Consider the following 12,827-nt stretch of genomic DNA (forward strand, 5'->3'; position numbering starts at 1 on the left):
GTACAGTATTAACTGAACAAGTATATCAGCATTGTTATTTCTTGATGCAGTCTTACCAACAACTAAGCTAAATCAAGGTACTGATATAGTGTTGTTAATTTAGAGTCTGTATGTTACAATAAGCTCTACATGTTAATTACTCATACAGCTAACTTGCCGAGTGGATGTTATAATATCATGTTAGTCTATAATTGAGCTGGTATTGTACAAAATACAACTTCGAAACACAGCACACTTAACATAATATAAATGACTAGTAACTAAAAAAAAACTACTTATTAGGCCTGCATAAAATTATAGCCTTATCAAAAATATCTCAGTACCCTTCTCTTACTTCAAAATATGATTTGCTGCTCATTATTACTGCTTGCTTAACCTACACTGTTACTCTAAACCTTGTTATCTCATCAAATGAAAAAGGACAGATTGTTTCTATAATACAAATAAATATGGCTAGAAAGTACAGGTGCTCCTTTGTTTGAAATCAACTGTAAGTAATGTGTTAATTGAAAAAATATCAGTAAATATTCCATAAAAAACATGACGTTTCAAGAATTGACATCTAATCTATTTTCAGGTGTTTAATTCTCAAGATGACAACGTTAAGTGTGCATGGAAGTTAACAAACTTGTAACAGAACACAAAATCAAGTTTACTAACAGAACAGTTGTGGTTAAAATCGTGGTAAAACCAACCCTAAAACATGAAATACAAGCAACGCGATCTCTGTAAAACACAGAACAGTTGTGTCATTACGATGTATCTGACTATAATTTATATTAAAATGTGATATCTATAGTAAGTTACAGATTCCACTTTCAAAACGCCTTTTTTGTTTGTAACTTTATGAGTGTAAATATCCGAAATTATGTTTGTTCTTGTAAATTTTATGTCTCTATTTTAAAACTACATGGAAAAGAGAATTGATTATGAACAAATAGTAATAATAGTACTGTTGCACAGATTATACGTATTTGAGTTATTACTAAATACTGCTACAGTGATACTTGTGTTTATATATCAACTAGGTGTTTCCCGCGGCTTTGCACGCTTTTCGTAAGCTTTGCCCGGGTATGTGAACTTCTGGTTTAATTGAATTATATTTACAACGCCAATGTAGAGTTTGCCTTGTTGCCACGACCAAGAAAATCTGTTTTAGACATTGTGCACGTACATATACTTTATTATAAAGTGGTCTAATACTCAAACTTTAAGTTCAATCTGAAATGTATCTTAAAGACAAATATACATAATAACTTAGCGCCTTCAAATAGTGTTTGGCTATGTAATATACGTAACTCTCGTAATTGCAGTTTATAGTATGCAGGCGCTTTGAAACCTTTTATCTTTAGCAGCGCCGCGCCGCTTGGTGGTGAGTTACATCAATGGGCATAGCTTATAAACCTTCTCCGTGGAAAAATACGCATACATACAAATTTTCATAATGGTCTGTCTAATATTTTGCGATTCCATAAAGGACAAACACACAAACATTCATTTATATATATATATATATATATATATATATATATATATATATATATATATATATAGAATTCACCATTCTAGGATATACTCGTAATTGATGTAGTGTATTGCTATGGTCGAGCCACTGGTCCACATAACTTATGCAAGGGAGTTGTAATGTAATAATATTTTAACACCTGTTTTATTTGCTTGTTCAAATTTGTGACCAATATGATAATTTTCCAATACATATATCTTTAGATATATTTTGTACATTTGAGCAGTATAAGAGTTATTGTTTTTACAATTCTTTTAATATCGAATGATTTAATTGGTGAACCATGTACATTTAACAACCAATCATGGTAACTCAATACACAACAACTGTACAACAAAGGGTAGCTCCATTAGTTAACAAAATTAATGTATATGTATTTCTGAAGCAAATGTTATAGAAAATAAGATTGAATTATTACCAATCGCCGAATCGTGACATTGTGAGGTATACTTATGCTGTACATTCTTGTACTCCAGACACAAGAATATTGAGAGCTAAATATTTGAAATAATACTTTAAATATTATATATTATTGCACCAATGAGGGCATACAATCCTAATACATATGTTTTATTCACAATTAAAAGACTAGGAAAACAGGTTTTATTTGTATAACATGGTATTCAATAAAAGAAAAAAAACAATATTTCATTACATTTGACATTTTTTGGGATTTACTTAGATTATGTAGTGCTGGACTCAAATACGGAGTAGGATAATAATTGCTTTATGGGTAATCCGTAATTAAACTTCGCGGGGGGTAAAGCATTATACAAATTTAGACTCAATACACGATTGTAAAACTGAACATCACCGAAATTGCAATAATATTTTTGCACCCAAAAATTAACCCTATTAGACCAAATAGAACTTTGGAACTACAGTACTGTACTAAGTGTTGTGTACAGTAGTGTGTATATTAGATTTTGGTTCTAATTCCCATGGACAAAAACAGATCTATTGTTATTTCCCTGATAAAAAAGCAGCACCTGTTATAGTAGTTTTCTTTTTCACAACTAAAATTGCAGTGTACGAGTGTAGTGATGTAATAAATGTATATTTATTTACAAAGGGTAGAGATGTAAACCATACTGCACAAAAATGTAAACGTGTAGTATAATATTGGATGGCTCTATTTGTCCTGGTAAAAAATATATAACTACAATACTTATAGCCTAATACCCTATGATTATTATTGCGTTTGGAGGACTAAGAGTCAAAATTGCAGTGGCAGGAGATGAAACAGCACCTGGAAAAACATAACAATTTAGTAAATCAGTTTTTCAAACTTAACTAACATATAGAGTATGAATGAAATCTTGTTTAACTTACTGCTAGACCTTAGAAAGACTTCAGACAGAAGAAAGAACCGCTGAGAAAGAATCAAGGAATTTGATTGATCTGAGGAAAGAACGTTAATAATTTGAGATTTTCTGGGGAATTCAGTCGTGCAGAAGGTTTACACAGTTAAAATATAGCAAGCTAATTGTGGAAATGTAATCTCAAACATAAGCATCACAATCTCAATCCGGTTTGCAAGCACCTTAACCTTGTTTAATTTTGTTTTCAAGCACCTTAACCTAGTGTAATTTGGCTTTCACGTACCTTAACCTTGTTTAATTTGGCTTTCAAAGATCTTAACCTGGTTTAAGTTGGTTTTAATCACCTTAATCTTGTTTAATTTGGATTTCTAGCACCTTAACCTAGTTTAATTTGGCTTTCAAGCACCTTAACCTTGTTTAATTTGGCTTTCAATCACCTTCACCTCGTTTAATTTCCTTTATAGGTTGAATTTAGATTACATAAAGCCCATACATAATATTTGTTGTTATTGTACAAACCGTTCACATTATATAAAAGATTTGGACACTACCGTTAATTTTCTTTTCTGAACAATAAAAACAAAACAAGTAAAACAGTAATAAGTACCTGAAGTTTAGTGACCCTATTTAGTATCCAGAAAACTTGTAGATTCGGAGTTTTCCACAACTGGAGGTATAGGGATGTAGGGAGGCTTCTGGAAAAAAATAAAATAGTTTTACAAACACAATAATTTATGTAAATAAAATCAGTGAATCACTTAAAAAATCAAGAAGCACTAGAGATTAATTCCAATCAAAATGTTTAGTAGTTGTTAAATATTTTCTTTGTGAGCATATGATAAATACTGGAGTAAAAAGAAAAAGTCAACATTTTTTAAATATTTTAAAAGAAATTAGTTTTAAAATGTATTTTTGTGTAATTTTGCTGTTTTTCATTCTTATAAAGGCGAAAATTTTAATCATTCACTGAGTCTTCTTTGAAATATTAAAGACACACTTTTTGATGGTATATTATGGTCACAGTTAGAAATGTGTTTATTTGATCAAATTCGAATATACATCATGCATAGCAATTTAAACGTTTCTAAGGATGATTTCTATAAGAAAGTTACTCTCTTCTTACCTTCATGTCACTGTCTAAGAAGTATCGGTCAATTTTGTGATATTCCTTCCCAGACCGCGGTCTCAATGTTGTGGCGGCTGTGCGGCTGAACCTGAACATCAGAGATAACATTTAGTGGACATGTAAATTCATCTGGGAGCTAAAAATTTTCATTAATTGTAGAGCTACGAAGGGTATCATAATATTAAAGATAATTTATTTTGATAGGTTTAAATTAATATCCTATAGATTCATATTCAAAGACATTGAATGTGAAGAAGAATATCAATGGAAAAGACTTTGTGAACACTATTTTGTTGTAAACTTACTGTTGGTTACCAGATTTGTCAGTAATAGCAAAGAAATTAGTTTTAAGTCGAAATGAAACTTTCACCAACTTTATCAGCGAAATAATGTGTTAGTTTGCTCAAAATATTATGAAGTTATTGTTAAGCACTTTTATTGTTTATGTTCGTCCACTAAGTTGTGATAAACTCGGCAACAGGTGATGTTTTCCTATATGTGATATGACGTACCAAAGGCTTCAAAAAGCCAGAATATCAATTGGTAACGACATTTATTCAATACAACTTCGAAAATCAACAGCAGCATTCCAAAAGATTGCAATAAACAGAATTTTCAACATACGTTACAAGAATCGAAATTCAGTAACCCCTGAAAGTGAAACTGATTTACACATTAAAACGCTAAGTTTAGGATGTTATTCTAATAATAACGTACGTACATTATGTCATCCAAGGCCAACGATGGTCAATTTTGTTTTGACGTGACAACGTCTTAAATTAGGTTGCGGCTCGGAGTCACTCATGAAAAAGTGTAACGCCCGGTAACGTTACGATGCCCGTCCAGTGGGTCCGCCGACCGGGATAAAGCAGATAACTGTGGGTCCGCCGCACGGGATAAAGCAGATAACTATGTTTATTCGTGAAAATGTGGAGTGCTTAGATTCGTCATTTACAACAACTACAACAATAAAGGTAAATAATTGTACACTGATATTTCATTATCGTAAACTATGATTGATAGATTAATTGTTAGATTGACACAAAAGTTGAGAAACTGAGTTTATAGGTTATGTCATACTATTGACAAATGTTGATAGTGTTAAGTAAATTATTAGTTTAAATCACTCTGCAATCAATCGTAATTCAGTCGATTGAGAAGAAGAAACAGCGCGTATTGCTAGTCAAACATTTAAAATAACAAATTATAACCTCTAACCTGTCATAACAGTGCGACCAAACAAACGAACTAAACCGACCAATCACCACGCGCGGAGTTAGAATTTAACTGTGTTTAGCAAGAATTTCAAATTCCAATTTTAGTAAATGTTTTATTCAACTTTACCATTTACAATAACAAATTTTAATTAATTTCAAATTATGTACAATGTTTTAGTAAACAAAATATATTTCTATAGTTAAAATTTGTGCAATTCTTATTTTCATTCAATTCCTTGTTCCTATTGTGCAATTTAATAATATTCATATCAATAAATATTCTACCGAGAAAAAGACGTTGTCACGTAAAATCTTCGCCCGTAAAACCGACTTTACAGGCAACCATAATTTTTAGTTACAGTGAACCTTCTAATCCGTGAGAGGAGAGCCAATTTGTATTTTATAAATATTAAACCTTGTTTTCGTGAAGTCTATAGAGAGATTCCTCTTTGAAAAGAAATTAATCATCATCCGCGCTATTTTAGCCGAGGATCAAAATGGGGTGTATCAAAAGGGTTAAAGATATTGAACAATAATTTTATTCTCAGAATTTGTGTTATAAGCTTGACACACTTAAACCAAAGTGTCAAACACGCAAATAAGACTTATATCAAATTCAACCAACTATATTAACAGCGTCGTAATTTCAAGCCAAATATATGGGTGATACTTATTCAACTTAAGTGTCTCATCGTAGGTTTTAAGTGTGATAAGCCAAACAAAAATTACCTGAAACATTATTGTTTTGGTAATTTTAACCCTTTCCACACCTTATTCCGACCCACCAAAAATAGCACGCTTGAAGGTCAATTTATTTCTTAGGACACATTTCTCTACCGATTTCACCTTAAACTAAGTTGTAATAATGTAAATTGGAACTCGGTTCCTGGAATTATATGTTACTGATAAAACAATTTCTTACCGAAGGCTTTCAGGAGTGTCAGAAGAGCTGTAGGAGGAGAGGGAGAGAGTCTCGATGTAATCGGACATGTCAGAGGTACCACTGCTGGTGCTGTGGGAGTCTATGTATGGCATAGCACTGCCTGGACTTAGGTAGCCTAGAAACACACAGAAACATGTCCAGGAATGATTTAATGTGTAGTGTTTTGGCCAGGGACATTTATTTTCATAATCAATGATACTATCTCGGTCAGAAAACACCTATTGCTTTCGGTAGAAAGCAATGATCCAGAGCAGAAACATTGTAGAAAGTTATAGTAACACTTGGTAAGCTATATGTGAGACTAGATAAAATACTCAAGAAATTATGAAGCTAGTATATCTTAATTCAAGTTGTTATAATCCTAAAAGAGAAAACATGCAACACTCTAAAAAGTATATCTATTCTATGTCGATTATTCCAAGCCAATCTTCTCTTTCATTACTCATATTATTAAGTATTATCTATCCAACAAACAAGAGTTAAATATGTCACCATTTGTTAGTCCGATGTCAAAAGTAAATATTTGCCTTCAAACATACTTACACCTTCAAACATACTTATGCCTTCAAAGAGTTCGTTGTGGACGTACCTATATCCAAATAATAATTACAATAACAATTATTGTGAAACTGATGTTCAGTTTATGTGGCAGCTGTAGAGTTTTGTACATTGCTAGCAATACAAATGGATGTGCAAGGAATAAACACAAAAAAGATTTTGGATAGGATGGGTTTTGATACACATAATGCTCATAATGTTTGAGTAAAAATATAATAGAAATATCACATTTGCAGTCATCATGTTGCTTGCATGCAGGAAGATTTAATTCCACCTAAAAAATTCAGTGATACTAAAATTCGGTAACATTACGTTTCAAGATATGCAATCTAATCTCCTCACCAGATAGATAACTAACCTAACACATACCGGTAACTCCAATGTAGGTTAAGATTAACAAATCATATATGCTTTTTGTAAATACGACTTACTTTAATACAGCAAACAAACTATTTCTTTGTTTGTTATGTTGCCTTTAGCGATATTTACAAATTGACTAGCCAATATAAGCTCCATTTTCAAGATTAAATCATATGTTGACATACATATGTGAGGAATCACAACAAACTTGCACACAATATACAGAGTGAGTTTTATGTCCTGGCAAACCTGGATATAATTTAAACGGCCGAAGATATCTATGTGAAATCTTGACCCTATTATAACATATTTTTTTAATTTTTCAAGTTATTGAAAATTTTGCCCCCCTTTTCTAAAGGGGGGTAAAGGGGGACAACTAAACATTTTCAAATACAAACCCCTATCATGTGACCCCTAATTTTAAAGGGAATAAAAAAAAAACCATAATGCAAACTAGAGGTCTCTACGTTTATTTTAACAGATTTTATGACAAATTTACAATTGAGTAAAGGGGGGCAACTAAAAATTTTCAAATACAAACCCCTATCATGTCTCAAGTTTTTACACACGTCTAGCACACTGGCAAACAGCCGAAGGTGAACAGTTTGAAAAGCTGCTACATTAAAACAGGTAACTGTTTTTAGAATTTGCGTTAGTGTTGACTCATGTTACGATAAACAGGTCAAGACAGTTACTGATTTTATTATTGTAAATTTGTCATAAAATGTGTTAAAATAAACGTAGAGACCTCTAGTTTGCATTATTGGATTTATTTTTTTATTCTCTTTAAAATGAGGGGTCACATCATAGGGGTTTGTATTTGAAAATGTTTAGTTGCCCCCCTTTATCCCCCTTTAGAAAAGGGGGGCAAAATTTTCAACAACATGAAAAATTAAAAAAAAAAATGTTATAATAGGTAGGGTCAAGGTTTCACATAGATATCTCGGGTCGTTTAAATTATATCCAGGTGTGCCAGGACATAAAAATAACTAAGTATAAAACACTCATTTAATAAAAATAACAATAATTGGGATATCGTGCAAACAGACAAACAGACAGAAATTATGTTTTTCCAGCCCCACGAGTGATAGGCTTCGTTAAAGCTCAGCCAAAACTGTCTTCTCTCTTTTATTCTTTAGGTTCCTTTTTCAATATTAGCAATCAAAGCGATCTAATTTCAAATCGATTGTTGACTGATTGGTTAGATAATGTAACTTATGAAGCCTAAATTAATGTCCTGTTAAAGAACAAGAAAGATAGTCTGGATTGTAGTTATGTTAGTTGAGTGTGTTAGTTATGTGTGTGTTAGTGTTAAGTTAGCTATCCACCTTACGACGACATCAAGTGTCAGATCTCAAATGTAGAGTTACTGATTTTTCGTATCACCAAACCATGGTAAATGTCCGAAACATTCATGTCTCCTCCAAAACCTTGCATTGCCAAAATCAAACTTTAAACAAACCATTTAGTCTAAAGGAAAAAAGTTATATTTTAAAGCTATTTAACTCTAGATAATAGACTTTTTAACATTTCAAATAGTTGTATATTATGGAAGTATATTAACTATTGTACCTTTTGCGTCTTTCTTGATGAGGCATATTGGAACTTCAGCTTCTGCTGAAGATGACTTTGGAGTTATCTTGATATCTTGAAATTGGAAAGATAATTCTCGCAGTGGATCAGATGATTTTGACCTCCGTGGCAGTGAAGCGTGAAAACAGTCGATGTGGTGTGCATTCAGATGTTGGCTCAGAGCATGATGATGTCTTCTAGTAGACATTGAGGTTGTCAGAGGTAATTCAAACTCAGCAAAGTCTGATCCTCTCTGCTTTAGGGAGCCGATCGAAACTCCAGAGTCGTTGGAACTTGAGGAGTCTCGGTTATGACCAGATTTGCACGGTACACTAGACGATCTCCTGATATGAACCGTCAAACCCGGATGGTCTGCGGTGTCTCTGACGGAAAATCTCGCATCAACTACAATTTCTTGTTTTGCAGGTTCAGGCTTTTCATAAGGCACTTCATCAATATCCTTCTCTACATTTTGGGTTTCATCTGTACAAGGAGGAATGTTAGAAAAACTGCTACCGTTGCTTAAAGATACATCATTCAGTCTTTTAATACTCAGAGACTGGCTACATAAAGAGTCCATTGAGGTGTTCTTACTGCTTTCAACATTTATTTGTGTAGGAGATGATGAAACAGTCCTCTCCGTTATTGACTCTAAATCGTCCAAGTACCTTGCTGAATCCGCAGAGTTTGATCTCTTTCTGAGTAGAGCACTGTTGTACCTCGGTTCTTCGTCTCCGATGTTGCCTAAACTGTTCAACAACCTTCGCCGCAAATAAGGGCTGCTTGTGGCCGAAATAGAATGGTTGACGTTGTGAGCTGAAAATCTGGAATTGCCGAGGTTGGTCTCTACGTGTTTCTTGGATCTGTCAACAACTGGACCGCACAGACTCGGAGAACTCGCTGCTCTCTCAGACAGCAAGCTTCTTCTGCACGAGAAGTTATATTCTAGAAGCTCTGTTTTGGAAATTCCTCCAGTAGAAGGCACTGGATGCATGGGCAAGTAGCCAGGGAAATGCTTTACAGCTGGGTTAGAATTCTTCCCATTCACCATTTGACCACTGTCTTCCTTAGCGGATGGTTCCATTAGCAAATAGTCGTCTTGCTTCTCCGGTGGTTTATGGGGATCTCTTTTACTCGCGTGGCCACACTTTACACAATACTTTTCACCGTTTCGGAGAACGGTTTGTGGTTGTTTACTTTCATGCGTTTGTTCTCCCTTATCATTGATCTGCCGAGCTCTCTTGAGCACATCTTTGGAGTTTTCGTAATACTCCAGTGACTGAGCAAACTCAAAGTTCATGTACATAGGGGAGTTAGTTGTGTTACCAGACTTGTCTAATGTGTTTAGTGGAAGATTATTGCCGGTACTTTCAATGTTAGCGTAATTAGTGCTGAGAATAACCTCATCTAGTTTTAGTTCTTCACTGGTCACTGCAATATTTTCTGACCGGTTTGCATTGCAATTGTCACTATTTTGGCTCATTGCCTGAGCTATTCTACATTTTGTCTTTTTTGACCTATCTATTGTGGCGTATATAGGTATAGATGAATTTGAATTTGCAATAGGCATTTTCCCTTCTCCACTAAGCTTGACCTGAAAAACAAGAACTATTATCAAAATTAACTTCTCACATAAAAAAGAAACATGAATAAAGACAAAAGCTCTGCCTATTATTTCAAAGTTATGAATCATATTCCGATTTGCTCTTTTATTAAACATAGCTTTTTTTCTAAGTTTGAAACATAATTTTGCTATGTTTCTATAAACACAACATGGAGATAAATATGGAGATGATATAAGTTCAGAGATAACTAGAATATGTAAATGAGAATCATAGAATGTTCATGTAATAAATACATTACTGTTTGCGTTGATCAACACAATCGAGGATAAGAAGCTAAGTAGTCTAATAAATAAATAAAGCAAGACATAAAAACATACATTTCATACTTAATTTCTAATTGATAGTTTCGATTTTATCATGAGTTGAGATGTTTGTTTACGCTAATCCCCAGTAGCACTGGATCAATTTCAATGACATTTTGTAGATACGTACTGTTTGGTCCAAATTAAAAGATAGGATAGTTTTAACTCGAAAATCCCTCCGTAATACGCCCCACTGGTCTCTAAAGTAGCGAAAAATCCCATATTGATCTCTAAAATTGTGGGAATATTAGTATAAAATGTAATAAACTGTTTTGTGGAAACATTGCTTTATGACAGTAAAGCTATATGTTTAATGAATTCAACCTCTATTGTAATCATAATATTTATGTTTCATAATAACTGCGAATGTTTAATTGCAAAAATGTTTAGATACCTAAGAGAGCGATTGGATTCCTTGACATTGTGATGCGAAATTTTTAAACTATGATGTTTCAACGAGCCATTTTTTCCCAGGTTACAGTCCGCAAAACAAGATGTCTACAACTCAAAACCTAATGGTTACTGCAATGTTGCATCAACTCCCTAAGGATATATCCCTTAGACCGTGAGGTGGTTTTTTTTACCATAGTATACTTCTAAGTGCTAAGTATGTATGTACTGTATATTATCTTCATCAAGACAACAAAGTCCAACTCGACTATGGCAATGGAAATAATTTAGACCAGGGTAGAGCACATGAGGTGGAATTTAGCGTAAAAAAAAAAAAAAAAAAAAAAAAAAAAAAAAAAAAAAAAAAAAAAAAAAAAAAAAAAAAAAAAAAAAAAAAAAAACTAGAGTAGGTTTTGGAGAGCTGTATATGTGTATATGTTATTGATGGGGGCAACAAGACAAACTCAGCAGTGACATCGGAAATATAATTAATTTGAATCAGAAATTATTATATTTGCGTTACACGTAATACACAATTTAGTCCCTCAACCTCTGATCTTCTAACCATTAACACTGAAATAATAAGTACCTGATCATATGCTTACTTACATTTGAAAAAATATCATAGAGGACCATCTTATTACACCGTAAGTGCTTTGACGAAATAAGCTTCACTTTGGTTTTTAAATTGCTTGATATTACTTACTTACTTATTATTTATTATGCTTGAATTTCATACAATACATAATAATGTATAACTTGAGATAATATTCACAGCGAAGAAGCGTGACGGGGTCAGGTAGTCAAATCAAATCAAATCAAATCAAAATCATTTATTTCTCATTAACATTAACATGTATCGAGAATTGTCAATATGTATAAAATAACTAAATACTAAAAATATTACTATATCTGGTAAAACTACAAATTAAAAATATATTGAAAAACAGTACTAATGATAGTTTTACTTGTAAGGTTGGGTGGGGCACAAAAATTCAGAGAGTGAGTAAAAACAGTTTTTTCACAAGAAAGTCTTTTAGTTTGTTTTTAAAAGATGCAAGTGAAGTGCTGGCTTTTAAATAATCTGGCAATCTGTTATAAATTGTAGGTCCTAAATATTCTATTGATTTGCGGAACATATTGTTACTATGGTGGGGTACTGTTAAACTATTTTGAATCAGAAATTATTATATTTGCGTTACACGTAATACACAATTTAGTCCCTCAACCTCTGATCTTCTAACCATTAACACTGAAATAATAAGTACCTGATCATATGCTTACTTACATTTGAAAAAATATCATAGAGGACCATCTTATTACACCGTAAGTGCTTTGACGAAATAAGCTTCACTTTGGTTTTTAAATTGCTTGATATTACTTACTTACTTATTATTTATTATGCTTGAATTTCATACAATACATAATAATGTATAACTTGAGATAATATTCACAGCGAAGAAGCGTGACGGGGTCAGGTAGTATAATATAATAACATCAAGCGTTTATCTAGTTGTCAAACTCATGTTTACCCAGAAATATTAAAGAGACAGGATCTCTATTTTGATGGAAGTTAAATGTTTACCATAAAACTTTTACCTTCTAATTTAATATTATGTTTATATGACAAAAATCCTTATTCAATATAGTCTTTATTTAACTCAAAAAGCCTTTGTAACCCGTTATTAGAGTGTCAATGTTTAAGGTAATATAATATTTATTTTTATAGTTTTATTTTGTTTAACTGCTTGAAATGTTCGTATTTTAGACGTATATAGAAAATTGTGTAGGACCTAAGAAAACTGTTATGTTGCTTACATGTCTACACATATTGCTTCCACTCCAAATTATCTTGTCAATAAAATTAATCCATTAGGATGAAATAAT

General features: G+C 32.6%; 1 protein-coding gene across 1 annotated transcript in view; it reads right to left on the reverse strand.

Annotated features, from left to right (window-relative positions):
* Positions 1 to 1,959: 1,959 nt before the first annotated feature.
* The window catches only part of LOC124363391, a 29,657-nt gene continuing 18,789 nt past the window's right edge, over positions 1,960 to 12,827 (reverse strand). Inside the window, exons 11-15 of the mRNA XM_046818642.1 lie at positions 8,624 to 10,217; positions 6,113 to 6,248; positions 3,971 to 4,061; positions 3,455 to 3,542; positions 1,960 to 2,774 (exon numbers count right to left, since the gene is read on the reverse strand). Of these exons, the coding sequence (XP_046674598.1) occupies positions 3,471 to 3,542; positions 3,971 to 4,061; positions 6,113 to 6,248; positions 8,624 to 10,217 (1,893 nt within the window). The 3' untranslated portion in view covers positions 1,960 to 2,774; positions 3,455 to 3,470. The remainder of the gene's footprint in view (positions 2,775 to 3,454; positions 3,543 to 3,970; positions 4,062 to 6,112; positions 6,249 to 8,623; positions 10,218 to 12,827) is intronic.

Source organism: Homalodisca vitripennis, chromosome 5 (genome assembly GCF_021130785.1).
Source record: "Homalodisca vitripennis isolate AUS2020 chromosome 5, UT_GWSS_2.1, whole genome shotgun sequence".
In the NCBI taxonomy this organism is placed as follows: domain Eukaryota; kingdom Metazoa; phylum Arthropoda; class Insecta; order Hemiptera; family Cicadellidae; genus Homalodisca; species Homalodisca vitripennis.